This window comes from Alexandromys fortis, unplaced genomic scaffold, assembly GCF_014885135.2.
Source record: "Alexandromys fortis isolate MF-2015 unplaced genomic scaffold, M_Fortis_MF-2015_v1.1 scaffold_93, whole genome shotgun sequence".
In the NCBI taxonomy this organism is placed as follows: Eukaryota; Metazoa; Chordata; class Mammalia; order Rodentia; family Cricetidae; genus Alexandromys; species Alexandromys fortis.
Window position 1 is genome coordinate 5,207,594 of NW_026067970.1, and position 16,895 is coordinate 5,224,488.

At 48.9% G+C, this 16,895-nt stretch overlaps 1 protein-coding gene across 2 annotated transcripts in view; it reads left to right on the forward strand.

The window, feature by feature from the left end:
- Positions 1-16,895, forward strand: part of Wipf3 (WAS/WASL interacting protein family member 3) — an 85,561-nt gene that overhangs the window by 56,154 nt on the left and 12,512 nt on the right. The window contains exons 3-7 of one of the 2 annotated variants that reach the window (XM_050155527.1): positions 7,131-7,263; positions 9,115-9,249; positions 10,431-11,177; positions 13,581-13,703; positions 14,654-14,755. In XM_050155527.1, the coding sequence (XP_050011484.1) occupies positions 7,131-7,263; positions 9,115-9,249; positions 10,431-11,177; positions 13,581-13,703; positions 14,654-14,755 (1,240 nt within the window). The remainder of the gene's footprint in view (positions 1-7,130; positions 7,264-9,114; positions 9,250-10,430; positions 11,178-13,580; positions 13,704-14,653; positions 14,756-16,895) is intronic. The other variant, XM_050155528.1, reaches the window with a different exon arrangement.

The window sequence follows — 16,895 nt, forward strand, 5'->3', positions numbered from 1 at the left end:
AACACCCCTGCCGGGAAGAGAGATGCTGGAATGGTGAGCGCTTAAGGACCAGAGGGCTTGCAAATCAGCTGGGACGGAGCCGTGCTTCTTTTTGGCAGTATGTGTGATGTGCTGTTCCCAGGAGAATAAAGCCACACCTATGCATTCTACCAGGCTGACGGCAGGGAGGGGTGTGTTTGAGAGATGCCTGTCACTGTGCAGAGCTGCAGTGCATGGTAAGGCTGAGAAACCGAATCATCTCGGGCCACCTCTAGCCCCCTTAAGGTCATTTGTTCTACACCTTTCTGTTTGGCGTAGCATCCTTGTGGCTATCAGGCAAGAGTCTTTGGGGGATAGACAAGCAGATCCCTAATTTCCACCCACTCAAAGGCATAGACTGCCGTCAGACAATATCGGAAGCCTGCAGCTGAGACTCCCCGCTCAGCTGTAACCCACTGATGTCCCCATCCATATCTTTGAAAGATGCCTGACTTAGGGTTTTCTTTGTTCTGCTGTTATAAGAACATCGTGGAACTGTTGCCATATTGGGATGTGACATTTGGGGTGATCTGGTCTGTGTTCTAGAGCTATGGCTACTATTTTTGGCTCCAGAATAAATTCCTATTCTCTTTGAGGTGGAACTGGTTTTGCATTGACATACTTTTTGTCTTAAAGAAAAATAAGAAACCTTGCCCACTTTAGAGGTGATGTTCAAAGCCTGGATTGTTTATTAGCTACTTGTGCCTTGCTTTCAACTCTTAGCCTAGGGAAATTTGGTTCTCTTAATTCTCATTAAAATTTTCATTCAGATCCAACATAAGTTTTTAAATCAAGTTTTCCTATAACTTAAATTTTATTCTTGAATCCCAGGAATATTGGCGTCACTGAAAAAGAGAGTGGTTTCAAATTCAATTTGCACTTCTAGGGGAAAAACATTCTAGAAATATGTCTTAGTCGCTGTGCTGTTGCTGTGAAGAGACACCATGACTAAGGCAACTCTTATGAAAGAAAGCATTTAATTGGAGCTAGCTTATGGTTGCAGAGGTTTCGTCCATTATCATCACAGTGGGGAGCATGGTGGCATGCAGGCATTGGAGCAGTAGCTGAGAGCCACATGCTGATCTGTAGGCAGAGAGGCAGAGAGAGCCAGGGCCTGGCATGGGCTTTTGAAACCTCAAAACCCACCCCCAAATGACACACTTCCTTCAACAAGGCCCTATCTGTAAATCATTCTAATCTTTCAAATAGTGCCACTCCCTGGTGACTCAACATTCAGATATATGAGACTTCAGGGGCCATTCTTAGTCGAACCAACAGAGGGTGTAAATGAGAAGACACCGGGGAGTCAGGGACTTGAGATAACCTCAAAGGCCATTGGTGTTCTCCCACACCTGCCTCCTTTCTGAAGACAGGCAGGCCGGGTCTGTGGAGTCAGGCTCAAGGCTCTGGGTTATACAGAGATAGTTAGAAAAATGCCTATAGCTAAACAGGCAAAACAAACAAACAAAACCCTGTATTCTCTGGTCGCAGAAAAGGAAGAACATAGTTTCTGAACTTAATAATGAGAATTTTAATTCCAAAATGAATTCTAAGTCCCTTCAGTAGGAAATATTTGAAAACTGGTAAGAGACATGTTGGGGATAGAAAGAGTAGCAGTGACTAACTGTGGAGAGAGGAAAATTCAAGGCACGTGCAGATAGGGCCAACAGTCCAAACATTCCAGAGCCACAGGTTCAGAAGGGCATGAAACATGTAAAGATATTGGATTTCAGACAAAAATATATGGCTATTTCCGCTGATGAATGAACTTATAAATAGTTCATGGGATTTGAGGGTAAATAGAAAATCTCTCAGTTACTAATGTAATGTGTAAACTAATGTGTTTTATGACATCATCCGGGAATGGTGGTGGTGGTGCTGCTGCTGCTGGGTAAACATGGGAGCCCAGGCAGGGACACGAATGTTTGATTCTGCGTGAGATGGAAAGCCGCTGCAGGTCATATGTGAGGTGATATGATCTGGGTGGCAGGTGCTCTGCTGCAGATAGGAACACTGAGCTCTGCTTCTGCCTTCCAAGATCCTGAGGCTCCTTGGAAGAGTGCCAAGAGACAAGTCTAAAAAGATCAAAGAGACAGTTCAAGTCAGGGTCTGGAGGTGAGCTCCTTGGTGAAATGGAACATTTGGGCTGGTCCCTAAGGGCCTTGGGCTGCAGTGGGTTTGAGTTAAATTCCCAAGAGCCGTGGGGGGACAGAAAAGAATTGTGTGGAGGAGAGTGGCATGGCCAACTGCATGCCCCTGGTAAAGGTCACTCTGGCTGCTCTGTGGAGGAGGGCAGGGCAGCAAGCGTGAGAGCTTGCTTTACCACGCAGCCCGCAGGGGACAAGGCAGGATCCTGTGAGGGAGGGGCAGCCTGGAATGGGACAGGGAAAGAAGCGCCGTCTAGTACCACTGCATGAGATAACCTTTTACGGGGTAAGAAACAGGCCGGGTCTCACCTGTATCCTGCAGCATCGACGGGAGGCTCATCCTGTGTCTCCAAGTGAGAAGCACGCAAGTACACTGTGCTCGTGTGTTCTTGGTGTGGATAGCGGGTGTACGTGCAGCTTAGACAGTCCATTGATTCTTCTCTTGAATTTGAAATGCAATTTGGAATTCTAAAAATGAAACATGGAACTGTGTGATGGCAAAACGCCTCGTTCTTGAACAGCGTGACTTAGGTACCATTTGGAGTGCAGAGAACGCTGTGTCAGACCTGGTGCGGGAGAGTGGTTTGTTTCCCCCTTAAGGATATTTCAGTCTCTCTCCTGGATGCAAAGTTCCCTGTGTTCTACTACACAAAAAGCCTGGCAGCGGGTACGAGGCAGTGCTATTCTAGCTGTTTTAGCGATCCAGCCTTGGCAAAGAACTACTGACGCTGCTGAGACCTGTCTGCCTGAAAGTCTGCAGACGCTGGGGTAGCCGAGGGCTGGGGTAACGTGCTGGCCCATGTGCCTGGGAACCTGTGTACTCTTCGTCAGTTTAACAGCCATAAGGGAAAAGCCTGAATTCTGACATCTGCACGGAAGTGAATGGAACCGGAATCCTTGGGTTAAGGGGCAGGGGGTGGGGGTGGGGACAGACTCAGAAACACAAACACTGCTTGTACAAGCTTTGTTTCAAATGCGGAACCCAGATTTAAATTTACCTGTGTATGTGAGGCTGGGTCGTAAAATTACAGAAGACTTCATCAGAAGTAGGTAGAGACTTGAAGGGAGGGGGAAGAGGATAAAAAGAAGACGTTAATGAAAATCTGTGGTCTGAAAGCAGAAAGAAAGCTATGGGTATGGGGGAACCAGAAAGAGAAACCCAGGAGGACAGGGAAGAGAAACAGGAGAGGGGCTGAATAAGAACAAAACATGTATGAACATGCCATAATTAAACCTTTTACTTTATATGCTAGCTTGGAAAAAAATAAAATGATTGGTTTTAGATTATCTTTGAAAGAAATGCCTGGCTTGATCTGGGTCAAGCAATGACTTTTCCCCTCCTCCTACATGAATATATTTTATATTTATCAAACCCATCCCTCATTCCCCAGCTTCAGCTTTCCCCAAGTTTGTCCCATCTCCATCTTCCCTCCAGTTTATGTCCCTCCACCCTCCATAAATAGGTGATAACAGACAGACAGACAGACAGATGATAGACAGATGATAGATGATAGATAGATAGATAGATAGATAGATAGATAGATAGATAGATGGGTCTATTGAGTCCAGTTAGTGTAACCCAAATATAAGTGAGTGTAGAGTTGTCTGTTATATCTTGGGATCCACCCCCCATGGCTGAGAACCCTGACTTCTTTCCTCTGGTAGCCATTGACTACCTGTATGTAGCTTCTCACCTCGAGTGGGGCCTTGTGAGCCCCGCCCCACCCCCCAGGCATGCCAAGCTATGGACCAGATTGGTCTTGAAAGTCTTGGGTGGCACCCACAGCTGTTGAGAGCTCTCCAGTACAACTGCCCATCATGCGTGGAAGACAGTTTGGCGTCAGTCCTCTGGGAGCTCTCGCAATTTTTCCACTCTGGGAGACCGTCCCTGAGCCTTGGGAGGAAAGTGTGACCTGGATGTCCCGTTTAGGAAGAAGAACTCTACTGATGCTGATTCTCTGCACTTAGTCTCCTGTTGTTCCCTCGGGTAACCTCCCTCCACTACAGAAAGAAGCTTCTCGTGGCTGAAGAGATGGATGGCTCCGTGGTTGAGAGTACTGGCTACCCCTCCAGAGGATCTGGATTCAGTTCCCAGCACCTACGTAACCATTCACAGCCCTTTGGAACTCCAGTTCCAGAGGCTCTGACACCCTCTTCTGGCTTCCCTGGGTTCTAGGCACATGCTTGGTACACAGACTTGAAGGCATACACGTAAAATAAAGACATAAATTCCTATTTTTGCTTCTCTGATGAGAGGTGAGAGAACCAGCCCCGTTTGTGCCAACCTTTTTCACACAAGCCAGTGTTACACAGAGGCCAGAATAACAAAGGGAAGCAAGGAGGTGCAGCAGAGGACACATGCTTCAAAGTTTTGATCTAGACGGTCACTCCCCTTCCCCAAATAACAGCTGAAGCACTGCTGGTTCACTTATTGGAACAGCAAAGGGACACGGAAGGCTTTTATAATCTGTTCAAATCAGAGCCACCAGCTCTCCAATCTTGCTCCTCCCCTTGGCTCTGCGTTGCTGGTCATTTGATTTTGGTATTTCTAATCTTCTTATTGGTTTGCCTCGGGCTTTCAGCCTCTTTATCCGAAGAGACAGGTTCACGTGTCTACCTTTTCTGTGGTTTCACTTCGCGTTAGGTTCCTGGACTATTATTTCCTTTGAAGCTTACAGTAGCAAAGTGAGTGGACCCAGGCTCTGTGTGGACTCTGACAGATTTTTGCTCCCAATCACATTGTTAACAGGCAGGAGCCAGGGTGGCCTTTGTGATGATGGCAGTGTGGGGGTTTCAGACAATGTGGGAGCTTGTTTCCAGGGGGAAAGTGTCCAGGGTTGCTTCCTCTCCCATGCTTATGACTTTAGTAAAGTTATCAATAGCACGGATTGGCCCAGAGTTAAAACACCAGTGGATATTTAGGAATCTTTCCTCCTGCTTCATTATCCTGTAACCATGGTAACAAGGATTCTGAGGGTTGTAGATTTAAAAAAAAATATAGTTGGAAGGTTGACAAATATTGTATCGTGAGTAGAAATGACTGTCTGTGTAATGTGATCTTCACCATGTGAATGAATGTGTCTTTTTGCCTAAAACCCACTAAGTCTAAAGATATACGGCTTTATTTTAGCAGATGCTAACAGTTCTTCCCTGGCCTGGCTCACAGAGAGCAGGTTGACAGGCACCTTATGAACGGCAGGAGCAGGAGAGCCCTCTAGTGGGAAATTACCAGAGCACCCAGAAGCAGGAGAGTCAAGAGAGAAGGATGTGTTCATTTGCCAATCTGCCATGCCAAAACCACCAGGCACACACCGAGGCACATGCTAAAGAAGTAGTAAAATTACAACCATGATTTCAAAGCATCATTCCTCGTGGCCCTCCCCTGAAACATCCTTAAAGGGCAAAATCAGAGAGCAGGGATGGATGTCTTTAGGCAATAAAAGAAACTGAGGGGCCAGAAGGAGATGGTTTCGCGGTTAAGAACACTAGCTGGTCTTCCAGAGGACCTTGGTTTGATTGCCAGCACCCACAGCCCTTTGTTCTCCTGTTCCAAGAGCTATAGCACCCTCTTCTAACTTCTGAGGGCACCCGGCAAGCATGTGGTACACAAACAAACGTGCAGTCAAAACACCCATACATACAAATAATAAAAGTCTGAAGTGGGTGAGGGGACCCTTCTCCGAGGAGTGGTAAGGGATAGGGAGTGCTTGCCAGCGTGGGTGCTTCTCAAACTGGAGATTGCAAATCTCGCTCTTTCCCAAGACCAACGTTGGATAGGACCACCACGGCTGTTGTTTTCCTTGTATTTAGAGAATTGTAGAGCACTCCTTGCCCCCTATCCCCAGCCATAGTGAATAACTGCGATTGTAATATCAAATTTGCATGAACCGTCTTATCCCTCTTGCCTAGGGTCCTGATGATTTTACACATTCGGTTCTAAATGACTTTGATTTTCATGGCTTATACAGAACATTTCAAAACCATGTTGTTTAAGAAATAACCTTGTTGTACAAGTGTCCTAAATGCATTTGTGCCTTGACTAGATTTATTGAATGATTTAGAACTGGGGCCCCTGGTCCACTGCTGTGTTATTGATGTTAACGATGGTTCATGAGTATCTCTGAAGGGTTCACAAAGGGTGTTTCCAGGCAATGAGAACCAGACTTTGGAGTTTGTGCCTTTCAAAGCCTGTTGTGTCTAACCCAAGCCAGAGTCACTGGTGGGAATGTGGACTCCGTGTGGTCAGCCCAGAATACAGGGGCCTTTGCTTTCGTCTCTGGCACTGCACAGCCCAGGGTTCTCTCCGGGGAATCTAACCTCTCTCTGTCAGATCAGACGCATTTCTTAGAAACAATGTCTTACAACTACTAGATCCAGTTCAGTCATTCACACGATCAATCAATCACTCACTCACCCAGTAAATGGAGTTTTAGTTCCAAAAATATACCGTGAGCCCTGACTCCTTATCTTCCTAATTCTCTGACCCTTGGGGGACCCATTCTCTTGAGTGTCCTAGTTCTCCCCTGGGCTACAAGATCATACCTCCCGCAAAACCAGCTTGCAGAGCCTGAATATGCTTCAGCATAAAAAGCAAAAACAAAACAAAAAACCAACAAACAAACAAACAAAACACAGTGGCCCACTTAGAACCTGTGAGCAGGTTGGGATGCAAAACTGGAAGCCCAGGTGTGTGAAGGGGATATGATTTGGGGCTCCTTGAGACCATCAGAACCTTATGCTCTAGATGGCCTGGTATAGACCACCTAAAAGAGAGCCTATTTAATGTCCCAGGGAGAGAGGTGTGGGCAGACATAAGACTGTACATAGTGGTATGGATGTGTTTGGCTTTGGGGATGAGGCAGAAGTGGCAGAACTCCTGTAGGAGAGACGTGCAGCAGTGGGGATGTTTTGTTTCTCTGCAAATGCTGTGTGTCTGATGACCATCAAATCCCAATTCCCTTGCAGGTCAGTACAGATGCACCCAGCTTAAGGAAAACAGACCTGAAAGGTCGGAGTGCATTGTTGGCTGATATCCAGCAAGGAACGCGCCTACGAAAAGTCACCCAGATCAATGACCGCAGTGCCCCGCAAATCGAGAGTAAGTGAGCAACTCAACGGAGCCTGCTGGGAGCCCATGGTGGGGTGGAGAGAACACAGACAGATACAACATTGACTGGTCTGCATTTCAACCCATGTACTCTGAAACCACCTCAGACACGCTTAAAAGAACAGGCCACATCATGGGCAAGAGAGTCAGACCTTCCTTTCCAAAAGTCCACAGCTGGTAGAGGCTGGAGTATCTTTTCAATAGCAAAACAGAGGGGGAAAAAAAGCTAAAAAGAGCAAAACCAAAACCCCTTCATGAAAGGTAGCATTTTTAAATTGATAAAATGCACATAAAAATTTCACCATTTTTAAATGTCTCATTGGGTGTCATCAGATAACATTCACAATGCTGTTGCAATCCATCCCTCTTTTTTGTCAAGATTGCAAAAAGTTAACATTTTATATCCAGAACTATTGGTAATGATAGGCATTATTGTGACATCATATATTTCAAAATGATGGTAATTCTCAAAAATAGCCCTGTAACAATTATTGTACCTCAATAACCCATCCCTACAGGTGTTAGTGCAAAAAGACACACATTTTTAAAGAGTTATTTCTATTCCTTTTAGTTATGTGTAGGCATGTGGGGGTATGTGTGCGTGTGCACATGTCTTTGGATATGTGCGTGTGAGCGCCTGCAGAGGTCAGAGGCATCAGATCCTCTGGAGCTGGAGTGGCAGCAGGTTGTGAGCCGCTCAGTGTGGGTATTGGGTACCGAATTCAGGTCTTCAGAAAGAGCAGTGCACGCTCTCACAGCTGGGCCACCTCTCTAGTTCCCAAGACAGGCCCATTTTAAAAGGAACATTGTCAACACTGATTACAGTAAAGATCTATTTCTGATTAGACTCATTGTCTAATTGGCAAGGCTTGATTAGCAGATCGATATTGTCCCGCCCACTGCCTAATCATACCAGATGAGTGCCCACATGTTCTCCAGAGCAATCTGGCCACTCATCCAACCAGCAGACACCACACCCTAATTGCTGTGTGTTGACCTTAGCTTTCGCCTTCGTTACTTTTCCACTGCCCTGACAAAACACCATGACAAGTTATAGAAGGAAAGGTTCATTTGGGTTTATGGCTCCAGAGGGATGAGACTCTATGATGGCAGAGCAGAGACATGGCAGATGGAGCTGGAATTCCTCTGAGCACTTAGATCTCGAACCACAAAGAAAAAGCAGAGAGAAAACTGGAAATGGCTGGAATCTTTAAACTCTCAAACCCCACCTCCAGTGACATACTTCCTCCAACAAGGCCGCTCCTCCTAAACTTCTCCAAACAGTGCCATTAGGGGCCAAGTGTTCAGATACCCGAGACTGTGGGAGACATCTCGTCCAAAGCAGGAATCCTTGTCTAAGTTGGGTATCTTCTGAGTTTCTGTGCTTGGTCACCACCATATCTGGCAGGTGGGGGTTAGTAATATTCACATAGGACATTCTGATCCATAAATAAAAGAAAAACTATGCAGGGAAGAAAGAGCTGTGCAGGGAAGCATGAGCTACTTAGGACCTGAAAGCTAAGCAGCCACAAAGGGAAGTCCCAAGACAGAAACCCCTGCAGACCTTTACTTCCTGTTTGATGCTCTGGCCAATTCTTTGGCTAACAAGTTAAAATGTCCAAGTGAATTAAGCCTGGGCTTTTGCAGGGTGAAGGGAGCCTAGACCTTTCAATGCCAAAATGAATTTTCTAATTTGAGCCACGTGTGGTCAGCACTGCGGTAGGACTGGAGAGTGTGGCCGACAGGCATAGGGGACATGCGGAATGAAAAGGGTGACACTGGCCTGGAGTGAGAATGGCCCACTCAGCTGTCCCGACTCATCCTCTTGCCTCTTCTCCTCAGGCTCAAAGGGAACCAACAGAGATGGAGGAAGTGTCAGCAGCAATGCGCGAGGAGGAAACACACCCCCCGCCCTGGGAGATCTCTTTGCTGGTGGCTTTCCTGTGTTGAGACCAGCAGGCCAGAGGGATGTGGCAGGTAAGGAAGGGCCCAGCCTGGTGACCTGGTGGTCTTCCTTTATGCTCTCAACAGGAAGGACATGTGGGTCATAAATAGTTGTATAGTATGAATCTGTGTGTTTGAGAACTTTAACTCTGGAAGTTCCCAAGCACAGACTTGTTCTCTGAGAATCTTCTAGAATCTTACCTATTTAAATTTCATCATCCTAACTGAAGAATGACTTGTTGAGCAAAGGTGTCATGTTAGACAGAGTGCCCTTCACAATTGCCACGCCAGTGACGTGGACCCTCGGGCTTCATGTTGAGTTGGCTTTCCACTCTCCATCACCGTATCAATTAGACACTGCAGGGTGCCCAGCTGTAACAATGTAGGCGCTTTAAACATCTACTAGGAATGTACAACAGTCTAGCTAGGCTCTCTGCAAATCTGCAGAAGGCTGTCTAGGGCCTGTCACCATGTTTGATCTCAAGAAAGAAGCAAGATGAAAATGATCTCATTCTCTCTCTCTCTCTCTCTCTCTCTCTCTCTCTCTCTCTCTCTCTCTCTCTCTCTCTTTCTAGCTTTGGAGCGTGTCTGGGAACTAGCTCTTGTAAACCAGGCTGGCCTTGAACTCACAGAGGTTCACCTGCCTCTGCCTCCTGAGTGCTGGGATCAAAGACTGTGCCACCACTGCCCAGCATGTGATCTCTTGAGACTGTCTTGGGCTTGTCAGGAGCTAACTTAGAAGTCTACCAAGTGTTACTTCCTGCTCCCTTCTCTAGGTCACAGCAAGGGACAAGCCCAGCAGGGATAGGAAGTGGACTTCACCTCACCTCTTGACATAACACCTGTGCAATCTTCTAAAATGGCACAGGCGGGCCTGGTTCAATCACCGAGGCCATTGGGGGGGCCTACAGCAATAATTTATGCTTCAGTGGGCATTCACTACTTTAAAGTCAAAAATTAAAGTTAAAAATTGGGCAAATAGACTGCTGCTTTGAGGGGTAGAAAGGGTGTTTTGCTTTTTATTGCCTTGGAGGAGGACAGTTCCTGCTGAGAAGCACCTTGTGGCTGTTACTTGTACAGCCTCACAATGGACCAACATAGTTTGCTACACAACTGCAGGGACATCAGACTTGTGAGGCCAGCATGCTGCCCGCGCACCTGGACTTCTTCCTTCCCATATTGCTGGTCTAACCTAGAATGTGTTTCACTTCCAGGTGGCAAGACAGGGCAGGGCCCTGGCTCCCGAGCACCTTCTCCCCGGCTCCCCATCAAAACTATCAGTGGCCCCCTTCCTGCCCCTGCATCTCCCAGGCTGGGCAATGCCTCAGAGGTGCACAGCTCTGCCAGACCCATCCCTCCTCGCCCCAGTGTGCCTGCTCCACCACCTCCCACTCCACCGCCGCCCCCACCTCCACCTCCACCCTTGCCCCCGGCCTCGGCCTCTGCCATCAAAGCCCCGTTGGTGTCCCCACCTGTCCCTCTAACCAAGGGGAATCCCTCTGTGGTGCCACCCCCTGTACCCTGCGCACCTCCTCCCCCTCCGCCCGTGATCCCACCCCCTCCCCCACTGCCCCCAGCTGCAGTGCTCAGTGACAAAGCAGTGAGGCCCCAATTAGCCCCACTGCACCTGCCGCCCATCCCGCCCCCACTCCCTCTCCTCCCACCCTGTGGGTACCCAGGGCTGAACACAGAGCCCAGCAGCCCTGCACAGGAGGTACGGGAGCCTCCAGCCCCTCCTCCACCACCACCACCTCCGCCGCCACCGCTCCCAATCTATGCCTCTTGCTCCCCCAGGGCCGCTGTGCCCGCGCCCCCTTTGCCAGGCTCAAACAACAGCGGCAACGAGACTCCTCCCCCACTGCCCCCCAAGTCCCCAAGCTTCCAGGCGCAGAAGGCCTTGCCCACTCCTCCGGGTGTTCCTGGTCCTCAGGGCATCCTGCAGAAGAAGCGTCGAGGCCCAGGTAAACAGTCTTCAACATGGTCTTCTTGGCAGGGCTCCCCCAAACTGGCCCTTCTGTGGGATCGTACTGTTTGTTTAGAGATGGAAGCCACTGGTAAAGGAAGCTAGGAGCCCTGTCTCAGACTCTGCAGAAGGTACCAGAGAGATTCTGGCCTTGATTGGTGTGTGTGTGTGTGTGTGTGTGTGTGTGTGTGTGTGTGTGTGTGCGCGCGCGCGCGTGTTAGCTGTATGCCATGAAGCAACCACTTAACCTCTCTGTGCTTTCTTCTCTATAACATAGAGTGGCAGGCAGATGTCTTTCTCTTACACAGTGTGTAGGGTACTTGATACTGGTCTAGGTCTAACAAGTAGTGTTTCTTCTTCAGTCAGCTTGACTCTGGACGTCCTCCCTGGGTTAGGTGCAGCCAGTTTCCAGAACTAGGGCTCAGGTTCAGTTGTCTGAGTGATGCCTGTCTGGCTTCCAGCTGCAGTGACAGCCCATCCCACAGGTACACGGTCTGCATTTTGGCAGCTTCTCCAGCGGACTCAAGAAAACAGGCTGTGTATTGAGCCAAAGTAAAAATAATTCCTTCCTGGAGGGCAGAGGATTGTGAAGGAAGCACATGTGGTAGAGGAGAGTGCACGCACACTGAGGGCTGTGTGCAGCAGAGACAGTATAGGCACATGCTCACACATACATACATACATGCAGAAACATGTAACACATGAACACACATCAGCACACATCTGTTCACACAAGTACACTGATATACATCCCACTCACACATGTAAATCCATCTCACACACACTGCTTATACCACATACACATATGCACACACACAGGTCCATCATACATACACACATACATATACATGTGCATACACACTCCCATATACCACATACATACATACACATGCTCCACACATATATACATAATACATGTACATATAGACAGATATTATAAACATATATATCATATGCACAAGCACACCATACATGTCTGCACATTATATACAAATATCTAGGCACAGGTGCAGAAGGTTTCTTAAAGGTATTTTGGGATCTGTAGAAATTTGAATTCAAATCCTAGTCCCCCCCCCTCCCATGTAAGGGATGCTAGTTAAGCGGTGCTTTCTAAATAACACGGCCTTTCACATAAGATTGTTCAATGGGGGCCTGCATGTGGCTAGGCTTGTGGTGCATGACTTGCTTTGTAGTCCCCTATGGGCAGCTTCCTATCCAGTAAAACAACAGAGCCTTATCCCCTCCACCTCCTTCATCAGTCCAGGGATGTGGGGGCAGGGGATTGTATAACCCTAAGGCTGGGAAAGAGAAAAGTTGGGGGGGGGGTAGAGGAGCCTGGGAGAGAAGAAGGCAGGGATTGAGGAAGGTTGGAAGCCCTGAGGGTGTGCCAGAGGCTGGATGGTGCAGATGGGGTGCCCTTCACCTGGTGCTCTGCTACTTGCTTCTAGACTCAAGCCCCCTGGCATAGACAACCCATAGGCACTTTGTCTTTGGGTATCTATAAAATGGGGGTGCTCCTGCTTCAGCCCAATGGGAGGCAGGGGTGTAAAAGCAGTAGATCATGGCAGGTTCACTAGGAAAGGGGTAGCAGTGGACACCGGTACTGAAGCACCAGAATGTGGGTTAGAGACATTGCTTGAGGCAGCAGAATGTGGGTTAGAGACATTGCGTGAGGCAGCAGAATGTGGGTTAGAGACACCGCATAAGGCAGCAGAAAGCAAGGTGAAGGAGAGAGACTCTCACCTCCACGACCAGGGAATGTATAAGGAAGAAGGGTGGGTGAGTTGGGCCCCGGCAGGCAAGAAGGTCTTACCCAGGCTGGAAGGAGAACCAAGATTTAGAACTCCCCTCTGAAGGTCCTCTGTCTGACCTCACTGGGCACTTGCCTGTAGATGACTCTCTTCCAGTCCCTTTGCTCTGCAGTGGGTCCCTTTCTGGAGCTATGCCATCTGACCGCGAGGCTTATCATATTGTTGATAGTATAGTGGTAGCTAAGGTCGCCACACTGACTGTATCATGCATTTTAACTCATGGAATCTTTTCAACCACTCCAGAAAATGTTTGCTGGTATTATTTCCATTGTATGGATGAGAAAACGAAGGTATAAATATATGGACTGGTATTACTTACGTTGTATAGATGAGAAAACTGAGGTACAGAGAGGGTATGTGATGTGTGCCAATTAGCCAAACTGCAATTCAGTCCCAACCAGGTTGGCTCCAATTGTCCTCTTACTCACCACATAACATTGCAGGGACTAACCACCTAATCTCTGATATAAAGTTAAAATCTATTGTCTCACTTCTGGGTATGAATGGTCTCTCTCTCTCTCTCTCTCTCTCTCTCTCTCTCTCTCTCTCTCTCTCTCTCTCTCCCTCTCTCTCTTTCTCTCTCTCCTAAGGAACCAGTGGGGGGAAGCTAAACCCACCCCCAGCTCCACCTGCCAGATCGCCCACCACAGAGCTTTCCAGCAAAAGCCAGCAGCCTGGCGGCCAGCTGCGAAATGGAAGCCAGCACGTGATTGGTAAGGACCCCGCTTGCAGAACAGGCTTCTTGCACCCCTAAGACAGACAAAGGTTCCCCTGCCCACCCAAGGGGGAGCTGAACACTTGACCAGCTCCCCACGCTGTCGCTGTAGTATCTATTTCTCAGTGAGCAATGGATAGAGGAACACAGATAGCCTTCAGGATCTGTGAAATAGGGACTTGCCCTCCACGTCTTCTGGCTAGGTCTAGAACCCACTGTCTAGCCATGTGAGTCAGATTAGAGGGAGAGAAGACATCCAGCGCTCACCCTGTTCATGCAGATGTGCATACATCTCCATGGAGAGCCGGTCCAGAAACCAAAAAGACCACAGTGGCTTGGACGAGGGGAGGGAGCAAGAGGGTGTCTGGCCAGGTACGAGGAAAACTAAAACAAGAGATTGGAAGGAAGCCACTTGGGGTCCTCAAAAGCTACATCCCTTCCATGTGCTCAGTTACTGTCAGGTCGGAGAGGGGCCAGGGCCCTTCGCTCATCACCAGAGCTCAGGGCAGAACCCATTTGCTTGGGAAACCAGGCCTCACAGTGGACACAGCCAAGCTGACACGTCTCTTTCTCCTCTAAGCCTTCCTTGGGGAATTCGGCAGGTACTCTTGTTGGAATCCCAAAGGAGGTCCATTGCTAGCTTTTTCTCCCGACTGGAACCTTCTTCTGTTTCCTTAGCGGCTCCCTTAGGCAGGCAGAGGATCTTGGGCACAGTAAGGGGCAATGGCTGCACTTTGCCCCTGCTGCATCCTCTTGTCCATCGGGAATACTTGAAAAGCAGGTGGACTCCTGGAGAAATAACCCTGCCATGGAAACCCCTGCTCTGAGCAGGCGAGCAGCCAGCAGGGGATTCAGTCAGCGCGACCTGTGCGCCTCTGGAAACAGTCACGCCTGGGTCACAGTAGCAACCTGAGTAAACGCCAATTCCCATGTTTCTCACATGTGCAGATGACTTCGAGTCTAAATTCACGTTCCACTCCATGGAAGACTTTCCCCCTCCAGATGAATTCAAACCATGTCAGAAGATATACCCCAGCAAGGTCCCCAGAAGTAAGTACCACTTTGACAAGACCCTCCATAGTACAGAGCACCCGCAGACAGCTGGGTGACTTTACTGCCCCACAGCAAGGATACCGTGCTGTGCAGACTTCCAGACTTAAGGGCACGCATTGGTCCTGCTACCTGATGTTCACTTCCAGGCTTCTGTAGAACACCAGAGTTAACTGGCATCCCTTTGGAATTGCTAGAATGAGTCTGAACCCTTTCCTCCCCAGGGCCTTTGGCTGGGAGACTTGGCACCCAACCAGCGGAGGAATGGGACATGCGTTCTTTGCATTAATAACTGGAAAAGAACCCCCATCAGATTCTGGCAAACCATCCCGAAATGGACAGTGTCCAAAGGCCAGTGGTTTTCAACCTTGCCGACAAACAGCAATGACCAACTTTTTAAATCCTGGAGGCCTGGCTGCATGAGTGAGACCCAGATGTTAGGGTTTCTGCACTGGGCCAGCCATCTCCAATGCACAGCTGAGGTAGAAATTCATAGCCCAGGGGCTCTTCCTCCCGATTTCATTGTTTGGGCTGGCTTCTAGAGGAGGCTAGAAGGAAGCCTCTTAGGGCCAAAATAGCAGGAAGGCCAGAGAATCTTGAGGGTTGGAGAGGTGACCACTCAGGGATTCTGCAGCTCTTTAGCAGTTCTTGGCGGTGCTACGTCATTCAGAACGGCAGAAGGTAGGAGAGGGCAGAAGCAGCAACGTGAGGTTGGATGTGTCCTTAGCCTACCACCAAAGTGGAGGCAGAGTCACTTGTGTGTGCACTCAAAAGAAACAGTACATGTTTAAGGCTAGCCCAAAACCAGAGTCCAGGAACAGCAGACTCTGTGTACCTGTTCCTGCAGAGGGCCTGGCAAAGTCCCTTCTCTGGGGTTCAGCTCCCTGGTAGCTGAGGGGGATATCTGCTCTGCTCAGCACAGAGAAGCAGTCGGCATCTCAGCAACGGCATGGATACAGCTCTCTCTGCTGGCTGCGGGACCTCACTTTAGACAGAGGGACCTGGTGCGCCCTATGAATAAGAGTAATTAGAAAGGAATGTAATGTCCCCGGAAGCTAAGCCCTCTCAGGGTTCTGACAGACAGTGAAAACCAGCTGTGGGAGAAAGTGAGCGCTGTGTCTGCCTAGAATTTCTTCTCAGGCGGCATGCTCGGGAGCTGGCAGGTGGCAGCCAGCCCACTATGAGCACAGAGGCCACAGTGAGAAGCCAGGTGTCCAGGCTCGCCCCACACTCGGAAGCGGGTGGGTGTCTTAGTTAGGGTTTCTATTGCAGGGGTGCATGGGAGCCCCGTGACCAAAATCAACTTGGGAAGAAAAAGTTTATTTCATTTACACTTCCAGGAAGCTGTCCATTGTTGAAGAAGTCTGGCCAGGAACTCAGGCAGGGCTGCAACCTGGAGGATGGAGCTGATTCAGGTTCTGGCGGGAAATGCTGCTTACTAGCCTGTTCTCAGCCTGCTACGCTATAGCACCCAGGACCACCCGTCTAGGGGGAGCAGCACATGCAGGGCTGGGCCCACACCACCCATCACTAGTTAAGAAAATGCTCTACATCTTAACCTTACGGAGGCATTTTCTCAGTCAAGGTTCCCTCCCCTCAGATGACTCCAGCTCATGTCAAGTTGACAGAAATAACCAGGCAGGACAGACGAGTGACATTTGTCTTAATGCCCAAGAGTGTAGATGATTAGAGAACACCTCAGTTAACTGATGCGAGGCCTGGAATTTTGCCAGGGAGGAAGCATGTAGGGCACGAGCCTGGTGGCAGAAGTTAGAGATCCAACGTCCTAGAGAGAAAGCCATGTTTCCATGTGGGCAGACTAAGGATAGCGCAGACCAGGGGAGAGCTTGACGGTTCAGGTCTATTTCACAGTCATCAGCGTCCCGTGGCATGTCAGGGCCCAGTGTGCCTGGTTCAGGTGGCACAGGACTCAAACTGGCAAATGCCAGAAAATGGCAGCTTTGGCCTTGTCCTGCAGAGTGACCTTGTGTGGTGGGCACCGGTAACAACTGGATGAAGACGTGCATTCTTATTCTTAAAGACAGAGTGGGGCTCATGTTGACCATTCAAGTCCTCCAGTGACTTAGGCCCCACCTCTTAAAGGCTCCCCCACCTCCCATCTGGACCTTTGGAGACATTC